Source organism: Pavona decussata, unplaced genomic scaffold (genome assembly GCF_977016875.1).
Source record: "Pavona decussata unplaced genomic scaffold, jaPavDecu1.1 SCAFFOLD_88, whole genome shotgun sequence".
In the NCBI taxonomy this organism is placed as follows: Eukaryota; Metazoa; Cnidaria; class Anthozoa; order Scleractinia; family Agariciidae; genus Pavona; species Pavona decussata.
This window is the reverse complement of record NW_028145505.1, coordinates 330,018-352,500: the sequence shown is the minus strand read 5'-3', so window position 1 is coordinate 352,500 and position 22,483 is coordinate 330,018. Positions and strand designations below refer to the sequence as shown.

Genomic DNA, 22,483 nt, shown 5'->3' with positions numbered 1-22,483 from the left:
ACTTATTTTAAACTCCTCCACTTCCAGGAGTGATCAACATGAAATTTCTCCTTACATTATGAATGTATTATCAACCAGAAAGGTGATGAATATAATGAAAATCATCAACTTGGTGATATTGTTTGATGTAACACCAAAGTCTGTGAACTTGAAAAAATATATATCGCAGTCAGTGAGCAGAATTAATATTCAGATCATAGAAGTGAAAGGGTCATGATCATGGAGGAATATGGATATAAAAACCCTATTGCCGCCTTGTACTGCGGGGAGTACTAAAATGGAGGGGATCTAAAACGCAATCCCCTCCCAGTGTCAGTGAGCAACTTGAAGAAACCACACCAGTGGGAGAGGCAGAAGAAGGAGAAATACGGGCTACACCCCTTGCTACTGGTGTTGTTCGTCGAACCGCCCACTCAACAAAATTGACTGGAACATCCCGAGTGGACATCTCCTCATGAAGCCCCCGAGGAACTAGCGATTGTCGTACCCTTTGTGATAAGCTTTTCTCATACACTGTATCCAGTGCCTTTTTTGCCTTGGTGAGGCGTGTTCTTTCCCAAGAGAGGTGCTTGACTTGGTAGCACACCAGTTCATGAGACTCAGATTCAGACCCACTTTAATACCAGTTCTCATCGGAGCTGGTGTATTCTGGGGTTAAAACTTCCTGTACTTCTTCCTTTGTTGTTGCCGTCCAGTCTACACACTCTAATGCCGTCAATTTGTATTCAAGTTTCTGTGGAATAGTTGAAAGGTAACCTTGTTATTCTCACGCTAAAAAGTTAACATTCTAAATATTTTCTTTTGAATTATCATAACGGTAACTTTTTTTGCATTGCTAAATAAATATAAAAGTGACTTCATTGATCAGATGTGCATGACAGACAAGAAACCCATACAGGTAATACATGAATCTGCACACTAGTAAAATGTCAAAGATATCTTGTCATTCATGACATATTTACTGGAATAAAGCTAAAAGAAATCTCATCAGGCCTACTAATTAACGCAGCCAGCTTTTTTTGGAATGTGCACCTTTAAAATTAGGCTCAAGTATTTCTGCGCTGTTGAAATTTACCCAATGATAACTGTAACACCTCTTTCAGAGAGTGAAGTTTGCCCAAAGCTGGTATTTAGCAACATCCCTACATTTTAGACTGAGCTAATGTCAAAAATAAAAATGGTGAACAATATTGTATTGTCTCTTTTTTGAACAGATATAAAGATGTCAATTTCTGATGTTAACGAACGATGTAACACTAGTACTATTAATGATAGATCAGAGAATTAACTCTGCAGTGTATGTTGTAATGCTAAGGGAAGCCATGAATTTCCCACTGTGCATCAGCCCAAGTGAGGAAATTGGAGACCTCACAATGTAAGGGAAAAACTCTTGACCTGGTTGGGAACTGAACCCACAGCCTCCAGATTTTATTATCATCGCTCTACTGATCAGCTATGACTAATGAGGCCAAATGGGAGCAAGTTGTGGGTAATTATGGTGGAAATCAGGAGGTGATATGGGTTCGATTCCTGACAGGGTCAAAGATAATTTTCCTTGCCTTGTTTGGTCGACTACCATTTCCTTACTACAGCTTAATTACCCAGTGGGAAATTCATGGATTCCGTTAGCACTAGATACTCCACTGATATCATGTTTTTCTTAAAGCTACACTCAACATAGCATTTATAACTAGATAGGCAACAGTTTTATTTTGTGTTACAAATTAATCTCTTATTACAAATTACACTCTGATGCAAAAGAAATACATGATGGGTACAGGTATTTCAAAGTAAACTTACATCTCTTTTTTGTCCTTTTCTCCTACAGGTTTGCTTGTGTTCCTCAGCTGTAGAGTTGATTCTTCTTGTTCTTGCATCAATGTGGGACCTGTGATAGGTCTTACAGGCCTCTGTAAAATGAACAGCAAACAACATGTTTAACCATATGATCGAGCTACCATAAAAAAATGTATGAACAAAACAAAACCGATAATAACTATGGAAACAAAAAGTTTAAAATGAGAGTTGCATAAAAAAAAAGAAACAATGCATACATAACAGATGCACTGAAAGAATATACCCTCCAACTACATTTAGCTCTTAAGTTCTGTCAGTAACAATTAACTTTCGAACAAGGCTTCAAAGGGCAAGGGCGTGAATGTACTTGGCTCATTTCTTTTATTTCAGCTCAAATACTTTTGCTGTGTTTTAAAAAAAATAGTAAAGGACAATATTCTTTTGTGTTTATGCCTTTTGCTGAAACACTTTACAGAGATCTAAGCTTTCCCACATGTGATACATTAAGTCTCTACACATGTAGAAAGAGACCTTATTGATTGGAGGAAACTCCCATGATAGAATTGCATTGAAACCTTCAAATCATTATTGTTTGAGAAGCACTGTACTTAATAAGGAAAAAAACTTGCCTCTCAGTTGTGCAACAGACCATGGGCAGTGCTCTTTTCCACCAATAATCACTGTAAATTGACTCTGCAATTTTGGTGAACACAGTGCGGTTTCCTTCACTTGCAGTCCAAGACATCCACAACAGAAAAGAAAGCAATCAAAACTTGACAAAGATAAACAAATTATAGATCAGATCTTAACCTTATGATGGGATGATATTGTCTTCCAAAACCCTCAAACTTACAGCTGCACTCAACATACAGTTCCTCTAAAATTTGTAGGACGTTCTTGATTTGTTAGAGCAGAAGAAGGCAGGGTAGAGTTTGTGGGCTATATTGGAAACAACACAATTGCCTGATCAGTCCGGATGAGGTACTAGAATATAATATTAGAAACTAATATATTGTGATCAAAAGTCCAAACAGTGAGGTTTCAAAAAAACACAAGTCTAGCATGGACCCTAAGAAATAGCAGCTACAAGTTGTATACATGCAGTCTAAGTTTGTGTCAATTTGAAAAAAAAAATTATCATTTAATGTTCTAAAAATAACTTTTTTAAAAAGTTACCAAAACATCATGCAGTATTGCATAGTAACTTACCCTTCATCAAGGTCAAATCCAGTAAAATCTCCATTTCCATTTAAGGCTTTGTACATTTTATGGAATTCATTCTAGAGTGTAAAAAAAGGCAGAAAGTAAACCATGTGCAAGGCCATTATGTCATGAAAAGTTTTGTTTGAACAGGTATCCACAACAGCAACCAACAGCTCAAAGCCTATTGAGTAATATGATGTAGCTAAATTATCCAGTTGACAAAACCTGATCAATATACATTTACTGTTAACTAAATTCAAATGTCTTATTGCTTCGACTATTAATAATAAATATTGGCTACCATGTCCTAATGAGAATAGTATTTTCTTTCAATCAAATTGAAGCATATGCTGTATGCTGATATTAGATCCTTGCCTTCATTGATTTTTATAACTGTTTACCAGAAAGGAATATTTGCCAACTTGGAAGATAAAATGTTGTGTAGCACAGTAGTGGTTATACATTTACCAGAGAAATCAGACAGATAATTAACTGTACAGTGTAAATCTTAGTGTGGAATTAAAGAAACTGCTTAATTTACTACTGAGCACTCCCCAGGAACAAAATGTGATTCACATGGGCAAAAAAAAAAAAAAAAAAAAAAAAACATTTGATTTGGAGGGATTTGAACCAACCAAGACTTTATTCTTTACCTTGTGTGGGCCTATTTCCATACTTGGGCAATTATCAACTCAGTGGAAAATTAAGTGTTTAGAACTTTTTTTTCAGGGATAAAATACAGGGTTCTTAAAATTTGTTTCCAAAATGAGCTGGAACAGATCACGAGTTGTTCTTTTCAAGAATTGAGTTGTTTTCATTCCTCTCGTCATTCTAGAATTATTTGGCAGCTGATTGAAGGTCTTACTGCATTTCATCATAATTTTTTAACAAAAGATAGCTGTAAATAAATTTGAGTGCTAGCATTTTGAGAGTTTCATCAAATTCCGGGTTCAAGGAAATCCAAAAGAATGGCTAAAGCTTAAAACATCACACTCAAATCTCTTAACCTTATCAATAATTTTGTAACTCTGTTGATGAAACCAAACATTTGTTTCCCCTCCCCACCAACACAGCACCACAGTTTCTTTACGGCGGGTCTAAAACCCAGGTCACAGGTTGCAGGCACAACGCTAACTCTAACCTTGGGTTAAATTAGGGTTTAGGGTTAGGGTTGTACCTGTAACCTGTTACCTGTGTTTTAGACCCCTCGGTTTCTTTAGAAACCTACCCCCTAACTTAAGGCGTGTTTGATTTACCCTATTCTCGCAAGATTTTCACTCAGCCCCATACAGAAATTTTGTAAGTGATTTGCGATTCAAACTCTATTCATGCTCGTTCTTTGTATGAGAGGGTTAGTATGAGACTGCTGCATGCATAATTAATATATGGGGCTGTGCGGAAATCTTTGACAAAATCGCTCTGAAATTAAGCTTATCATGTGTCAGGGAAAGTTTGCGGATACGTCTTCCCAAATTTACTTAGAAAGAGAAATCTAACAGATTTTCCGCTAATTCCGGAATACATGTATGGTCAATCAAACGCAACCTTTAATAGTTACCAATTCAAAGCTTACTGATGTTTATATGCATATGGAGTCGAAACTACACTTCGCTCACCTTCAACATCAATGAGACATCAGCGATTTAAGACATGCGTTTCAGTCAAAATTTAAGTTTACTTTTAGCTTCAGTACTGGTTTTCATACTATAGCAATTGTACATACAGCCACAAGCTTAATAATAGGTGAGGACATTTTTTGCATTTTGAAGCTTATAAGCGGAAAAATCTATCTTCGATCGATCCTGATTACCTTAAGACGAATAAAAATAAAGCAAGATCTTACCCTGCATTTGCTTGGAACCTTTGCGGAATGGCTGGTGTTCCTTTTTCTTTTTCTAGATCCATCAGCGTTGTTCACCTTTTCACAAAGCTCATCTACTTTGTTGACCAGTTGTTCCAGTCTTCTGCTTACTTCATCTTCCTTGTCTGCTCTCTCGGCAACCTGGGCGCGTAAAACCCTAGTTTCTTTTATGGTATCTTGCAACAGCAACACATAACTATACGAGAGCGAGACTTCTTGGCCGCGATTGATGGCAGACATGGTTTTCTACTGTAAAACAGCAACAACAGTGGCTAATGCAGCGAAATCTCAAAACTCCCACCACTTGCGAATGTGACAAACTTTCTGACAAGGGAAGCTTTCATAACAACACCATGTGATCATCCTTCTATTGTGTATCTCATGATGACGAGACTGTTACCTGGGAAACAGCGCGGTGAAACTCGTTCCCAGTAGTAGTAGTAGAGTTCTTTTAGCTTTGTGAAAACGGGAAAACCGCACTGAGCAGAATTCACCGATTCTTGATTTTGCAGTGGTTGTGGCTTCGATTCCGAACACGGGCTATTTCCTTTCCAGTGGAACGTCAGGACAAAATATGCGTGGAGTTTGTGCGGGATCTCAGCGGCGCTCTCAATCGTCTAGGCAAGAGGAGAAACTTTTCTCTTTCTGTGAACATTGCAATGAAACTGTGTCGAAAAGCCAGTTTTTCAGGAATAAGCAATTGTATTTCAACGAAGCTTTTAAAAATTGGGGCGATGGACCAGCCACGGCGACCTATTCTATGCCAGATCCCTTTTGATCAGCGTATTCGTCTGAAAATGAAACTATGGCTGAACAAAATCCGGAAGGTAAGCATGTCACGAACTTCTTGATGTTGCTGAACACTTGTGCTTGATAATTATGATAAATTCACAGTAGGTGTGTTACGTACCTTTTGGAAAGTACAGGCCTACGTGTTTGCTAACTGATTGATAAATTTAAACTGGCAAAATCTAAAATCTTTAACAAACAAACAAGCAGGTCACTGGTCCAAGGTCACTTTCTGATCAAATCAAGTGCATTATGGGTAACCAGGGCATCTTAATGAGTGACTGTAAAAATAACCACTTAGTTGGTGCATACATGTTGACAGAATCATCCACTGTTGGCATGGGCTGTTTTAAAAATGGCATGGATAGAATCTCATGCGAGAATCTCAGTGATTCTCGCGAGACGAGATTCTCGTATTGAGAAACGCAACTCTTGTCTCGTGAGAAACAAGACGAGACTGGTAACTTACTTTTGAGCGGTACTGTGATGGAAGACAGCTTGTACTCAGGAAAGCACAACAACTATAACTTGTCAATGCTTACATGTTGCTTTTTACCAAAAATAGAATAATCAACAAAAGCTTCTCCAGCCAAAAATTTTCAAATAAACAATACTAACCTTATATTGCTTTTGGAAGTAGTTCTAACAATGAGCAATTTTATTGCGTGCATTCAAACACACACATAATTTATGCAGACACTATTCAAAGCAATTGCTTGGGCTTAAAGTATGTGAGGCTAATTACAGCAGTTAAAGAATTTTGCCTCAAATGATCAGATCACTTACACTACAGTAAAAAAAAAGCATATCAAAATATTTTGAAACAAAACAGAAAGTTTCCATACTGTGGTGTTTTACCAGGTCTTATAAAATCTGTTTGAAGTCCGAGGCTTGGTTTTGATTTCTAAGCAGAATTTAGATTCTTTCAAGTCTGAATGCAAAATGAATTTTTGTTGCCTAGAAGACCTCCATGTCCTCTATTTTGGCAGGGATATGTCTTTCCATTCTGAGTTCCACAGTATTATTTTAATTAAATGAAAACATATTTGTTAAAAATTGAGAACTGATCCACAAGGTGTTCCATTTTATAATAAAATCAGTCTTCTGAAACCAAGAGAGAACGAATATCTGTTCTTTTTCTGATCCCAAACACATTCCCAAATCTAGCCACTCTGCAGGCTTATGCGCATGGTGACATTGTGCTTTTGTACCGACTATTGTGAAAAACTGTGTCCAAAATTATTGAAAATGCTTTCAAAATTCATCTTATTTTGAAAACACTCATTGTTGTTTTGGGAATTTCCTTCTCATAAATAGTATTAAACCATTCAGCAGATAATACTACTTTGAAAACCATTGCCTGGTAAGAAATCACTCTTGGTTTGAGCATATTTCTTTGGTCAAAAACCATGCTGAAGCTCATGTTTGGTTTCTATCCTTCCTGTGGCTATCTCATTCGTATCATTCCCTGAGAGACATTAACAAGGTGGCATCCACTTGCTATTGCAAATTAAAATTACCTCCTTTCACTAATCTTAACAAGAAGGCTGGGATTATATTACATTTTGACTAGATAAGAAATGGGGGAGCAGGGATGGCACAGTGGTGAGAGCACTTGCCTCCCACCAATGTGAACCGGGTTCGATTCCCGGACTCGACGTCATGTGGGTTGAGTTTGTTGTTGGTTCTCGTCTTTGCTCCGAGGGTTTTTTTCCGGGTTCTCTGGTTTTCCTCCCTCCACAAAATCCAACATTCTCAAATTCCAATTCAATCTGGAATCCAAGGGCCACAGGTTTGTCAGTCGTCAGACTGTTAAGTGTCACCCTCATTAAACAAAGTTGATTTATGTCAAGGTTTAATTTTACACTCTTTTTTTGACTGGTTTATCTTCAGAGTCTTCCAGTGCTGAGCATTCTGAAAGCAGTTCTGGTGTGCCTGATCACGAAACAAACTCTCCAAACATGGAATCACAAAAATCTGTATAGGTTAGTGTTATTTTTACAAATGTCAATTAAATGCTTGTTGATCACCAACTGAAATAGATAAAAAAAAAAAGTCTTCTTGAGAGCAGAGTTAAATTGTACAAGAACTAGGTTCCAAGGCTAAAGAAAGGAACGAAAGTAATAATTATTATTATTATAAAGTACATTATGTAACGACCTTGTATAATCTCTTCGGAATAATACATATATTATTTTAGATTTGTAGACTTTTGCTATGAAGCAGAGCTCAAGAAATTTTTATTCTTTTTGGAGGTGGGGCGGAAATTTAGTACATGTACTAAGCACTAAGGCCCTGTTCAGACTAGGTGACCATGCCAGGGCCCTGTGCCCAGCCACTTAATCCTTGGTGCCCAAGGAGCAGTCATATTCTTATTTAAGCAATAGAGGACTTTTTCCGTGTTTACATAGCCTCATCTAAACACGAGGGGGGTTGGGAGAATTCGAGACAGTTATGCAAACCCGAGACGCAGTCGAGGGTTTGCATAACTTTCAAGAATTCTCTCAACTCCCCGAGTGTTTAGATGAGGCTATGTAAACACGGGAAAAAAGTCCTCTATTGCTTTTATAAAATATTTCTAAAAAAATAATTCGACAAATGAAGGGAAATTTTGTTTATTTATTTCTTGATTGAAATAGATGTTCTCGGTACACGCTTTGGACAATCATTTTTGCTACTAGCCAATGAAAACGCGCATCTGACAACACATGAACCAATCAAAATTTGCGTTATAAAAGTCAAAATCATGTTGAAATTTATGGCAAGCGTCAGCGAGCCCCGTGTGGATGACGGCGATTTCAGCTTTGAATTCTCGTAAATCTTACAGAAAAATACCGAACATTCGGTGAATACTAGAAGAAATGTTCAAAATATACGATTCTGTAAGGAAAGAACTTCAAGATGACTAGTTTATTTAAGCTGAAAATGAATGTCACTGTGCATGGTCGCTCCTGAAAGTTACGTGAACTTGCCCGACGTGGCAGCCTGAGATGGCCGAGAAGTCGAGTCGCTCATCGTGCCTTGTGAAGTTTTGCTGTTTAGGAATCATAGCACAAGCAGCGGATCCAGACTGTGAAGTTGTTGCTGGTAATAGTAATTGTAGCAGTAGATTATTACGCTGAGAAAGTCTCGGAGAAAATACATTTTATACAAATTCGACAGCCAAAACACGGCAACGGGCCGTACAAAGTTTGATTTGAAACATTTATAGTCTGTAGCATATAGTTTTGTGTTCGTTTTCATGTACATTTTTTGAATAAAGAATGTCTTTTAGGGAATTTTATTGTGGTACTCAGATGCAAAAATTACCTTGGAAAATGTTTACCGCGTATTTGTTGCTTATTTTGTCGCCTTCACTTGAGCTCCCTCGACGAGGTCGTCTAGCGAGGCAGGCAAAGCGCTGTGGTTCTTCTTTCTTTTGCTTTTTTTCCCTCGGGTTCAGAGGGGAGGATAATTAGGCACACCCCGATCAAAATTTTGTGAAATTTTTCACCATTTGTCCTTGAAATTACTTTTCGAGTCTTGCGAAAGCTTTGAAATGTTTTCAAATTGTGCCGGGAGACACAGAAAGCATGACGTCACAACCGTGTTTACATACTCTCATCTAAACATACCTATCGACCAATGAGAGCGCGCGTACTATCTCAAATATTTTATAATTGTCAATATAACAATCTCCATTTTGTTTACTGTCGGGAAGCACAGGGGAAAAGCATGGCAACTGACAGACCAGTACCCATGCTAATGACCTGTGTCATTGTACTACCTGTGCTTGATCATGGTACTGAGATTTTCACTTGGGCACCAAATAAAAGCTATCGTCTGTATGTTGAGACTATTGCCTGTTCCAAAGAATGTTACCTAAACACCTAGTCTGAATGCGGCGAAAGTCTGTTGAGGCCTCAAATGTAATAAATGTCCCTAAATGTAATAAAGGTCCTAAGTGTAATAACTTTCGGCCCTAAATGTAATAAAGGTCCTAAGTGTAATAACTTTCGGCCCTAAATGTAATAAAGTCGTAAGTGTAATAACTTTTGGCCCTAAATGTCATAAAGGTCATTGACTGAGTCCTACCACGGTTTGACCTCATGTCTTTAATGATTGAATAGTGATGGCGTCATCAGTCAGGCAAATGGCCAAAATTCCCCTTCCTTTGCTAATTTTCACTTGAATTATTTTGTCAATGTCTTATGGTAGCAGCATACAACTTAAAACGACCTTGCTTCATCGTGCTCAAATAATGGAAAGTTGACGCGAATTTTCGAAAAATTTGCGTTAATTTCCGTGTACCTTTGAAGCCTTTGCAAATAGTGTTTGTGTTTAAACAGTCAGATGTTTAAGTTGGATTTTATTGTAGTGTTTGGAAGCTCATTTTCGCAGACTATTCTGTGACTCATTCATCAAAAATAGTCCTGAAGCTTACATGGAAAATCTCTAATAAACTGTTTTACTAACTTTCTTACTTTGATTTTGTAGCAGGGATATTACTTTTAATGACTTCTCATGATCCGCCTAATTGCACGATTTTCCAGGCCTATAAAATTACATTCTCAAATTCCACAAGCGATTTTTCTATGATCTTACAAACCCTGCTTTGAAGAAAACTAGAGAAATGAAGTCATAAACACTTTTTTGATGTAAAAATTTTAGCCACAAACAGAAAGACTCGACAGAAACAATTGAAGACATACATAAAGCAGACTTCACCTCAAGCTAACAGGCCATTGACGGCGGTTTTTTTTTACAGTTTCGCCACTGTTCAAAGGTTAAAGCAGATGCAAGCGCAGTACAGTTTACACTCGGGTTCCCGTGTGACATTTTTCGCATCCATTCGTTGTGTACTCAAAGAGATTACAAGGTGAAACATCTTAATTAAAAAGGCCTTAGTTACAATTTACTACTTCTGTTGTTACTGCCTAACTAGTGTTGCTGTTGGCCCCTGTAGAATAGGACCTGCAGATTAAAATGGCATATGTGACACTTGATGTAAGGCTTTTATTTCAGTGGGTTCTGGGTATTTAAGGTAAAATGTAATCGGGATCCCCTTGACACATTTTGGCCTTCTTGCTCTTGTATAATAAATGCAGTTAAATCTCACATATTTATCACTGTGATTTCATATGAAGCAGAACATATATTACATTCGAGAGCTTTATTACATTTAGGGCCAAAAGTTATTACACTTAGGACCTTTATTACATTTAAGGCCGAAAGTTATTACACTTAGGACCTTTATTACATTTAGGGACATTTATTACATTTGAGGCCTCAACAAAGTCTCATGAGGAGCACTGTGATTACTAGACTGGAAAAGAGAACATCGGAAACTCAACTTGAATAATCCTACAGAAAATGTTATTTTCCTGCTCTGATAAAGACATAAATGTTAAGAGAATTCCAAAACTCAGGGCAAATTATTATTAATAACATTTGTATATTTCATTCAAATCACTCAAACTTCATTGTCTTCTTTTGAGTGATTTTAACAAAAAAAAAATTAATTATTGCAGTACACCAATGCAATGTTATGTAATCGCATGAGGCCGAGTAGAATTAAGAGCAATTCTCCAGGAAAGTGAAGCAAAATTGGAAATGAAAATTTTTAACCCCCCTTCATTTTTTGTGTGGAGGTAGGTTACCTGGAGGGATAAGCAAAAACAGCCATATTTGGTTCAGCAGGTGCGTCGTTGCCATGGAAACCGCACTTGATCACGTCGGCCTGAGGTCTATGTTTTGACCGAAAAATTCACTCTCAAATAGTAAAAATAAACGAGTCTGGTTCTCGAGTACATGTGAACCAATTCAAATGAAATTCATACAGATGGTAGAACCACTCTCCCAGTTTATAAAATTTGCTGTTAGAGTATTTTGGGTTCTATAATCAAGAAGACTTTGGTCGTATTACTATGTTGCCTGTCAGCCATTTTGACAAGAAGGAAAAACAAGCACAACCATATTCGTTATTTCTCCGAAAGTACTCTTTCCACCTAAAAACCAAATTAGCAGCAGGGCTTACATTAAGATATTGAAGTTTATAAATATTATAAAATCTATTTGGGGAAAATTATATTCTGGCCATGGGTGTTGAAGACATCCAAGGCAAGTTGCAAAAAATTGCAAAATTGGAAATGTTGAGGTCTCCAGTATTTGGTTCAAACAGGCTTGCGATAGAGAATATCAGCTTCAGAGGTTTTTTCATTCATCTTATCTGTTATCTACATTTGATTGATTAGGTTTTGGCCAATGAATTTGATGAAATATAAATTAAAACAAAGCCTACCTTGCAACTTGTGGGAATTTCTTCAGGATGCTTTTGTCGTATAGGATGGGTCTCTCCTCAGTTCGCTCGCTCCATTTTTTTGACCAAATCTTGCAGAGACTCTAGCGGAAAGGACAAATCTAACTGCCTAGCCTTAGATGATGATGCATTAACCCGAATAAAGAACAGTCGAACAGGTCAAACACAGTCGTGTGTCGAGTATCAAAATAATTCATCAATACAATCCATCCAGGAAGTTAAATAGATGCATCAAGATCACAGCTGAGCAAATGCATGTCTGCGACGATTCTGAATAACGTCTTTGGCTAAATCGAGCCGTACATTCCGTGGTGCATGGTTGAGAAGCGAAGAAATCGTTGTTTACGACCTGTTTACGACCAAACGTATGTAGACCGGAAATGCAAGTAGCAAAACTGCAGACCGGATGTAGTTTTAAATGCGATATACGCGTTTTTTGTTTGTTTGTTTTTGTAGATTCGGCTAATTGTCGCAATGGCATTATCTCTTCTTTAGATATTTTTGGTACAATATATCATTGATAGGGGGATAAAAGGACGACTTTTGATCCGCTTTTATGACTGTTTTACAGTGGTGAATAAACAGGACAAAACAAAAGCGCTTCACTAATCGTTTTACGCAACCACATAAGCCGTCCATGTTTCCTGGGTTTGTTTGTTTGTTTGTTTTTAATTCATTGCTTATTGGATGTTAAGGATGGCCTGCATGTAAGATACGTCGCTGATCTGGGGCATTAGCGTACACATTAGAAGTTACGAAGTTGGAATTTTTGACTCACCTCTGCTCCAGAAATAAATAAGTCCTCTTCAAGCCGATAAATTTTCACATTCAGTACCTTATACCTGCCCAAATTTTGGCATTCTTTCTGTTTGTTTATTTATTTATTCATTTATTTATTTTTTGCTGTTGTTTTTTTTGGTGGGGGGAGGGGTGACCGGACGTAAATTTGTGCCGTCGATCAAAACACTGTAAGGGAAATTTGAATATCGTCGGGCGATATCCTGGTCGGGACAATGGAGAGTTGGTCTCTTTCAAATCCCAAAAGGGACGTTTCGGTTTGTGAGTGCAGTGGAAACAATATAAAACTCAGTCAATGTCAAATGGATATTTCCAGGCACGTGCAAGCCTACGGACTTAGTATAAACCGTGATGAAATCAGCGACGAAATGGATCTTATTCTTTGCCGTGCAGGTAAATAATTATCAGATTTCACGCGCGAATTTTTCATTCTCTTGTCACAAATAGTTTATCATAAATGAATTTGTAATTGCATTATTTTCACAGTCTAAAGAGCAATCTTTTTTTTTTTTTGGGGGGGGGGGGGGGGGGCTATTATGATCATGCGTTCAGTTTTCACCCAAGCTTCAGTTCAGCTTCATTTCCTTTGTTTTTGTTTTCATTCGGTTATTCTGTTTTCTTTTTGTTTTGTTTTGTTTTTGTTTTTTTTATTTTGGCTTTCTTCACCATTGCCATTGTGAAACAACCCCATTACAAGAGGATATCATTACACGTACATCCGGTGTTACATCCCATTACATTGTGTTACATCCGGTCAGCAGTCGTGCTTCTCGGACTTCCGGCCTATGCGTTCAGTTTATTTACCATTCTTGGCTTGTCGACTATCCCAATATCTGACTCGATTTTAGCCAAAGACGTTACTTTGGAATTGTTCAAAGGTATGCATTTGCTTTGTACATCGATCTCGACACATTTACTGTACTTCCTGGCTGAATAATATTGATGAATTTAGGTGCTCGACGGCAGAAATCGCAAGCATTACGACCATGTTTTGGACTTTGTCAACTATTCTTTGTCAAGTGTATGCGGGCTACTTGTATCATCATCCCTGGTCTGAAACACAGCAAACTGGATATTCGAGGGGAGTAACTGTTAGTCTGCGCTAGATTTGGTCAAAAAGACGGAACGTGCGAAGGAGAAATACTGGAGAGAACCACGCGACGAAAGCATCCTGAAGAAATTCCCAAAACCCTCAAGGTAGGTTTTGTATCAATTTATATTTCATCAAACTTGTTGGCCAAAACCTTATTTACTAAATGTAGGTAGCAGGCAAGATGATAAAAGATACTTTTGAAGCTGATTTTCTCTCTCTAAAGCCTGTTTGAGCTAAATACTAGAGCTCTCAAAATTACCAATTTTGCAATTTTTTGCTATTTGTCCCAGGTGTCTTCAGCACCCATGGCCAGAGTATAGTTTTCCCCAAATTGATTTTATGATATTCAGAAACGTCAAAATCTATGTAATCTCTGTTGCTAATTTGGTTTATGTGGAAAGAGTACTTTCGGAGAAATAACGAAGATCGTTGTGCTTGTTTTTCCTGCTTGTCTAAATGGCTGACAGGGAACATAGTAGGACGAGCATTTTCTTCTTGTTTATAAAACCTAACTTATTGTAACAGAAAATTTTATAAACTGGGAGAGTGGTTCTACCATCTGTATGAATTTCATTTGAATTGGTTCACATGCAACCGAGAACCAGACTCGTTTACTTTTACTTTTTGAGAGTGGAACTTTTGCTCAAAGCATGGTCCAAAGGCCAACGTCATATAGTGCGGTTACCATGGCAACGATACATCTGCCGATCCAAATATGGTTGTTTTTGTTTATCCCCCAAGGTAACCTACCTACACACAAAAATTGAAGAGGGGTTAAAATTTATCATTTCCAACTTTGCTTCACTTTCCTGGAGAATTGCTCTTAAGGATTCATTTTCATATGTATTTTCAAAGTTTTTGCAAATTGCCTAGTCTTGCAGCAAATAATTTTTTGCTGTTTCTTGTAAGAAACGAAAGTTCACTTTGAGGAATTTCCTTTTTCCAAGTATTTTTTGGCACAATCTGTCTTAAAAAGTCAAACCCCAAAGAACCTGAAAGAAGTCATTGTTGCCGCAGCACAAAATGAAGAAACCAACTAAATGTACATGTAGAAATTGGGTGCTCAGATAATCAGTGGCAAGAAAATGCCCTCTGTTTCGACGAATTCGCATTTAGTAACTTTGCCCCCTATGTAATAAAGACAGTTATCCTTGACCTTTTTTCTACAGGATAAGAAAGATGCTCAAAATGTGGATGAGGAAGAAAATGCAGAAGATGAAGAGCCTGAATTTTGGGATGATTTTCCTGAGGCAATTCTTGATGACTTAGGCAAAGAACAGCCTCTCCCAGAACCACGTGACAAGTCTACAGTCTCCAAGAAAATGACATCCCTGCTCCACTGACCAGTTCGTTCTTTTTATCCTTCTCTGGCAAGCAAATTTCAAAATTAGCAACAATGGGCTTGAATGGCTTCTTCGTTTCCTTTTCCAGTTCTTGCATCTGGTTGGCGCAACATGTCATTGTGAATATCTTGTTAAATTCTGCACTATGTTCCCAACTTCCCTTTACGTACTACAACAACTCGATAACTTGACCGTGATGATTTTGTTAAATACATGGTGTGTCCCAACTGCTCATCCCTGTATGACCCTGGTGACTGCACTCAACAAATTGGAGGAAGGATTGTTGCAAAGTGCTGTACGCACAAAGCTTTTAAGAAGGGTAAGGGAGCAAGGGAATGTGGAGTGAGGCTGGCAAAAAGAGTTGTGCTGTCAAACGGAAAGGAATGTTTTTATCCTTTTAAAGTGTACTGTTTTAACAGCGTGATAAACCAGCTTGAGACCTTGCTGAAAAGGCCCAACTTTGCCGACAAGTGTGAGCATCGGAGACAGTGAGAAGTTACAAATGGGGTTATCAGTGATATTTATGATGGCCAAGTATGGAAGGATTTTGTAACGTTCAAAGGACAAGACTTCTTAAAATCACCAAGAAGTTTAGCATTTGGCTTAAATGTGGACTGGTTTCAGCCTTTTTCAAGACGGAGTGATGTTTCAGTGGGAGTAATTTACTTAGTCCTACTTAACTTACCAAGGGAAGAGCGCTTTAAGTGGGAGTCAATGTAATTCTTGTAGGTGTCATACCAGATATGGAAACTATGCCCAAGAGTATAAACCCATTTTTAAAGCCTTTAGTAGATGAGATGCAAGTCCTTTGGAAAGGGATACGGCTCCATTCATGTCTGAGTCACATTCCTCTTGTATTCCGTGGTGCAATTCTTTTGGCAGCATCTGACATATTACCAGCTGGTAGGAAACTTTGTGGTTTTAAAGGCCATTTAGCTGAAAGGGCTTGCTCCAAATGTTTTAAAAGCTTCCCCGGGTCTGTCAAGACTGGAAGGGATTTCTCTGGATTTGACAGAGAACACTGGCCAAGACGATGTAATGACTTACATGTACACCAAAGATATGCACACATGGTGAGGAGGCAGTAAACAAGACAACACATGAGAAACTTGCAACACGATATGGTTGTTATTTTAGTGTGCTCCTTGAACTAGAATATTTTGATGCAGTTCGTTTTACTGTGATTGATCCAATGCACAATCTTTTTCTTGGAACTGCTAAGAGAATGTTTCAGCTTTGGGTAGAGAAAGACCTTCTTACAAAAGGCAAGCTTAAACTTATTAAAGAGAGGATTAACAAGCTGGATGTAGGAACTGGTTTTGGAAGATTACCACATAAGATTGCCTCTAACCATAGGAAATACAAAGCTTCACAGTGGAAAAACTGGACAATCATCTACTCAACTAATGGTCTGCTACCAAATGAGCATTTGAACTGTTGGCATTCCTTCGTAAGGGCATGTCGCCTTCTCACTGTTCCAGTTCTTTCACAAAATGATCTAAACAAAGCTGACTTGCTTTTGCTTAAGTTTTACCGTCAGTTTGAGGAACTATATGGAAAGAATGATGTTGGTATAAATATGCATCTCCATTGCCACTTGAAGGAGTGTATTGAAGACTATGGCCCTGTCTACAGCTTTTGGTGCTTTGCCTTCGAACGCTACAATGGCATCCTTGGTAGTACTGCCACTAACAACAGGTCAATCGAAATCCAACTCATGAGGAAGTTTCTTTCAGAGCAATTTGTTTTGAATGCTGCCTTACCCGAGGAACACAGTGAAACTTTCACTCCCTTCTTCAATAAGTACCAAACATCACAGATGCCTGTAAGCATACCATTGGCTCATCAGTGTTGTTTCATATGTCAGCTCATGGACAACTGGGCATCATTGACTGGTCAGACATAAGCTGCCTTAAGCTGCCAAGTTCATATAAATTGATCCCTTTGGATTCTGATGATCACCAGCTCCTAGCAGAAACCTACCAAGCTATGTACCCTGAGAAGCACATAGAACAGGGCATGGTCAGTGAAATGTGTAGAAAATATAGTTCTGTCGTATTAGCTGGAGAGAAGATTGGTTCTATGTTGGAATGCAGGTCCCTTCGATCACCAAGGGTGATGGCTTCATGGGCAGATCGTGATGGTCAAATTAAACCTACAGCAGCGATAAGACCTGGCTTTGTAAAATTTTTCGTAGTGAGCACCATCCAATTCGAAGGGGATATCTACCGGAAGCATGTTTTTGCATGTGTCAACTGGTACAAAGAGGATTTGCAGAGAGAACTTTATCGTCGCCCTGTAAGAACTTTCAATCAACCTGGACCTGCAAACTTTATGCCTGTGCAAAGATACCATTGTAAGTTTGCTGCTGCATATGAGAAAATTAATGGAGTTAAGAAGCAGATAGTGTGCCCAATCCAGCGCACTTTCTGCTACATGTAATTCTATATGTACCATGAAGCATTATCAAGAGGAAGATTCTTAAATGTAGGTAAATTATGATGTTGTTACTAGGAAACATTGCTTAAGATCATATCTTGGAAATTCAGATTAGCTGTTTGGTCATGTTTGTTGCATCAGAAAGATTCGAAAGTTTTCTATTCACAATCATATTTGGTCTAGCTAGGCCATTTGGCTAGATAAAAAAAAACGTTTGCATGGACACACTTCGCCTTGAAAAGTAGTTCACAGTTGTCAATATGCAAAACATGGCGTGTTCAATTATTAGAATTTCCATGATGTGAATAAGCACAATGTATTTCACATTTTCTATTTTGTAGCATTTTTGTCTTTATTAACAGTAATTACTGAGGTCAAAGGCTGGATTCTCTCTGATTTGGAGAAAAAGATGGGTAATCTACCTCCCTTCCTTTGAGTTTAGCCAGTTGAGGGCCAGATGTAGCCTCGTTCCTAGGTCTCTTACTGTCTTTCATCTTGGTCTATCCATTTCGGTTACATCGCAGGAAGGAAATAATTTGCAAGGACCTGGGAGAAAGCCACACACCTGCCCGACTAGACATTGTAAAATGCCTTAGCCGGCCATGACCAATGGCAATTTTTGAAAGTTAGATTTGTTTGCTCTAGGACGTCTTGCCTAGGTACATGTACTTTAGAAAATGCTACAAAATAGTGAAGTATGACATAATACTGTTAGCTACAGCAGTTCTGTAGGTAAGAGTCTTCCCCATGAGACACTTGTTAAGCTGGACCTATTTAAAAAGAATGGAGTAGACAATATAGGTCTTCTTTGAATGCATCAAAGTGGGCTGATACCAGTTTTTCAAATTGATATCATACCACGATAAGAGTAGCAGTTGTTTACCCATTTTGAGTCACCGTAACTCAGGTCTAAGACTCAAGCTCAGGTTAACGTTATTACTCCTTAAGTACTCTTTAAATAAAACAATACAATTTAGCTTCTGTTAAAGAACAAAAGGTTAATTATTTATCTAGAAAATGATGGCATGCTTTATACAATTCTTTCTGTAATACTACAGATTGTTAATTGAAAAATGTGACACTCTTGTATGGAGTTACACAACTTAGCTCAATATATATGTAATTAGGATCTTATTATTGTGTTTATTTTAAAGACTAGGAAAAATTGTTTTACTTTGAGGGGTGTGCCCTCAAAGGAAGGATTTTTAGGGTTAGAAATTACAATAGTGCCAAGGACTTTTTGGGATCAGTTTTAAACTTGCTATTTTTCTTGTTATACGTAGGTGTTTTTTTGTCCTGGCTTGGTTAGACCTATGGATATTTTTGTGTATTCAACTACCTCTTCATTCGCACGTCCATGCCTTTTTTAACCTGAGTTTCAGGCCCTCCTAAGGGGAAAGAGTGGGGGGGGGGGGGGGGGGGAAGGAGGGGGTTGGTGCCTCTTGAGACGCCAGTACGTCTCAGTATATTATGTCTAATTGCAAAACTATTACTGTAGACTAGGGTGTAGGTTGTTGACTTGACCAGATTTAGGACTGTAAAATTTTACCCTACAAGTTAGATGTTTTAAAATAAAAGGTTTTTATTGGATTGTAAATACGCGGCCTTTAGAATCACATTGTCTCCCTGTGAGTATTAGAAGTTCTACACTGCAGAGTTTATCGTTTTTCCCATTTTTGTATAAAATCCCATTAATTCTTTTTGAATCGCTGACGTTAGCGCTTCCTCACATTTCTGAATGTGAGGAATGTCATGACGGGACCGACTTCAGTTTTGGAAACAGTTCGCAGCGTCTAAAATCAATCTCCTATTGATATTTGTTGGATTCATTTTCCATCCATTTTCTGCCTTTTTGAGAATATTTGCACATTGTTTCGAGCTCTGGTTTAAAAATCATGACCAGCTTTATTTCGTTAATTTTTAATGTAACTTAATGCTGAAAACACGCGGCCAAACTCCTCACTGTCTTTGTAACCATTTCAGCGTACCACATCACCGTGCTATCGTGTGTTTTCGTCATCCTAACCCTGTGAAGCTCGGGCGAAGAATTTTGGTTATATTTGTGACCGTTCATAAGATCGTCCCATACTTTGTTCATCCGAGTATTACTCTTGCTCCAAAGGCCCGTTACTTTAAAACCAAAAAGATCAAATAACTCCATTCGGTGCCCGAATATCAAATGTGAATTCTGTTGCGGCGATACAAAAAGTTTCAAATATTCAAATTCAATATAAAGGGTACTCTTGGCAAAGGGACAATGGGACGGGCAAGCAGTAGAAACTCCTGATTGTGTTTAAGAATGCAGCCAATCAAGAGTCTTTATCTGATCTTTAAGTCCCTTTGTTAACGACTTAAACCTCATCTTTACTTTACGTTACTTCATAAACATTGAACTTTACGAGGCTACGTAAAGACGCGTAAAGTTTATGTACAGCTTTGCGCAAATTTACGGTCCCTTCAAAAATTTGTAAATTTGCTATTTTGTCATTGTTCTGTTTTGTCCAAAAGTTAACGCTTAGTCTTCTTCCAAACACTGTTAAATACAAGCACTAAATCCAAAAACGCGCGGTAAAATAATGTCTCGTTTCAAAGAAGAATGGGTGACGTAGCGCAGTTCTAGGTATATCACAGTTACATCGAGTAACTGCAAAGGCTTTACCGATAAAGACGACTTCGCCAAAAATTTCTCCGTCTGCAATTCTCCTTCGATTTGGAAGACTATCTAGTAACTGGACTAGTATTTGTCTGCATTTGTATTTAAGAAATTAAAATCGAAAAATACGGCACATTAAGTAGGACGTCGTAAAGGCGGCACTTTACTTTACCTTTACGACTCCTTAACAGAGCTTTACGGACTTACGCTTTAAGCAACTTTACGAGAATACGTAAAGTTCGGTTTACAGCTTTACGTAACTTTACGGCGTGTACTAAAGTTTAGGAAATCTGCCTTTTCGTGCTGTATTTGTTTATATTGTACTTTTTTTTAGAATAATTGTCGCTTAATTATTTCTCAAAAATGTGTGGTTACCCCCAATTTTCGTTTTGGATTTCAACAGATCTTGCTAAGATCTGCTTTCCCAGCATAGTAATAAACAAAACAAAAATACTTCTTTATCAGTAGGCACCATCCTTAAGTAAATTAAAAAGAAGTTGTTCTAAAAAAATTACCAAATGTTGAATGCAATTTCTATTATGACATAAAATACAATTTTAAGGAATTTTCATATTTTCAGTGACACTCTTTGAGCCGTCTTCTCCCCCTAACCCACAGAGGGCGTCTCCCGCGCCACCTGTGGGTTAGGGGGAGGAGACGGCTGACATTTCAGACTAAGCAGGTATCAGATTTGAAGGGATGACAGTGCACATGTAAATTATTTGTGTTGCCCTCCTCCACTTTCAAGTAGGTAATTTCCCAAATACCGCCACCACCCTCCCCCCCCCCCCCCCCGAAAAAAAAAACAATCAGAAAATCGATGTTGCAAAACAACTGCATATTAAACATTGTCAATAATTAATAATACTCATAGGGAAATAATTATTTTTAGACCTGTTCCTAGGTATGCTAAGTGCCATGTTTCCAAATGTACCTATGGTTACACAGACAGTAACAGCAACAAAGAAAACAAGAGATATACTTTGAAATTCCTTAGGGATGGTGGATCCTGTCATCTGCATGTCATTGCAGTGAACTCAAATAGAAAGAACATATTTTACACTGCTGCTGGATACCGACATGATGAAATAGAGCCTCTCTTGCCGCCTTACATCGCAAAGCTAAAGGAGCTGAGAGAGAAGGTGTCCCTTACTGTACTTTATTCCAAGTTAGAAATTTGTGGGGAATGCTTCAGCCATTTGTGATCGTCACTTGGGTGTGAAGCACTTTGCACCAATAGGCTCGGGAAATTTAGCCATTCAATGGCGTAAAACTGAGAGCTCTTTCACGTTTGTCTCAGTCAACGAAAGCTCCTGCGAAGATAGACTCTTTTTCATTAAAGACTGCAATTCGTAAATTTTTTTATCCTCTGAAAACAAAGTTGACAGAGTTAAGCTCTTTTAGGGAAATTGTCATCGAGCAAAACTTCCCTTCCCGATAAAAACTCTAAAGACTTTTGCCAACTCCACAACGTGTTTCCTTCACGAAACTAATGACAGAGTGGTTTCTAATTAAAACCGTTTGATTATAACAACTACCCATGTTAAAATCCTGTGTCCCCAGAACCTCCTTACCCTCGTGCAAAGGCCCCGCCGGCTAAGAGAGACAGGAGGCTCTGGGGACTAGAATGTAGAGAATACAAAAAAAGAAAAACAAAATAAAACAAAACAAAACAAAAAAACCAAAGAAACACTAAACAACATTAATACCAACTTGTAAATGAGACAAGTAATGTTTACAGTGTAATACTAAATCTTTCCAATAGTTTGGTTAGTAGTGAGTTAACACTGGCGTTTTCAAATATCAGTTCCTATTCTTCCCTGTCCAAGAGCCTAACACGCAGGCTAATCCTAACGTCACAGGATTTCACCAGCTGTTAAATTCTACAACGAACACACGCCAGCTGGAGGGAAAGAGTTGCCACAAAGGACGTACATACTTTCTAAAGGATAGACTGTCACAGTTCAAAAGGTCAATTTCTCAAAAGCTTCTTTATGTATAACACGTTCGAATTTTCAGGGAATTCTAAGATTTCAGATTCGGTTCATATGATACCAGGTGTATCCCAGCGTAAATCGTACGCGTATTTTGACAGCCGATATATTTTAACTTTGATTGGTATTAGGGCGGTTTGTACGAAAGAGTCTGCTCGATTTGACAAGAAAGTTGGTGCTCTGCAACATATTTCCTGAATCAGGACTCGTTTGGC

General features: G+C 38.1%; 1 protein-coding gene and 2 pseudogenes across 2 annotated transcripts in view; 2 read left to right on the top strand and 1 right to left on the bottom strand.

The window, feature by feature from the left end:
- Positions 1-5,169, bottom strand: part of LOC146474556 (uncharacterized) — a 5,607-nt pseudogene extending 438 nt beyond the window's left edge. The window contains exons 1-5 of the transcript XR_014866138.1: positions 4,844-5,169; positions 3,008-3,077; positions 2,427-2,535; positions 1,801-1,910; positions 1-733 (exon numbers count right to left, since the gene is read on the bottom strand). The exon at positions 1-733 is cut by the window's left edge and continues 438 nt beyond it. The product of XR_014866138.1 is annotated as an uncharacterized LOC146474556 (transcript). The remainder of the gene's footprint in view (positions 734-1,800; positions 1,911-2,426; positions 2,536-3,007; positions 3,078-4,843) is intronic.
- Positions 5,170-5,520: 351 nt separating this feature from the next.
- LOC146474554 (uncharacterized) lies at positions 5,521-21,789 on the top strand. Its single transcript, XM_085116916.1, has 3 exons — positions 5,521-5,688; positions 7,544-7,635; positions 21,167-21,789. The coding sequence occupies exons 1-3, from the start codon at positions 5,521-5,523 to the stop codon at positions 21,477-21,479; spliced, it is 573 nt and encodes a 190-aa protein (XP_084973042.1). The 3' UTR covers positions 21,480-21,789.
- On the top strand, positions 10,616-19,038 carry LOC146474555 (uncharacterized; annotated as a pseudogene).
- Positions 21,790-22,483: the final 694 nt, after the last annotated feature.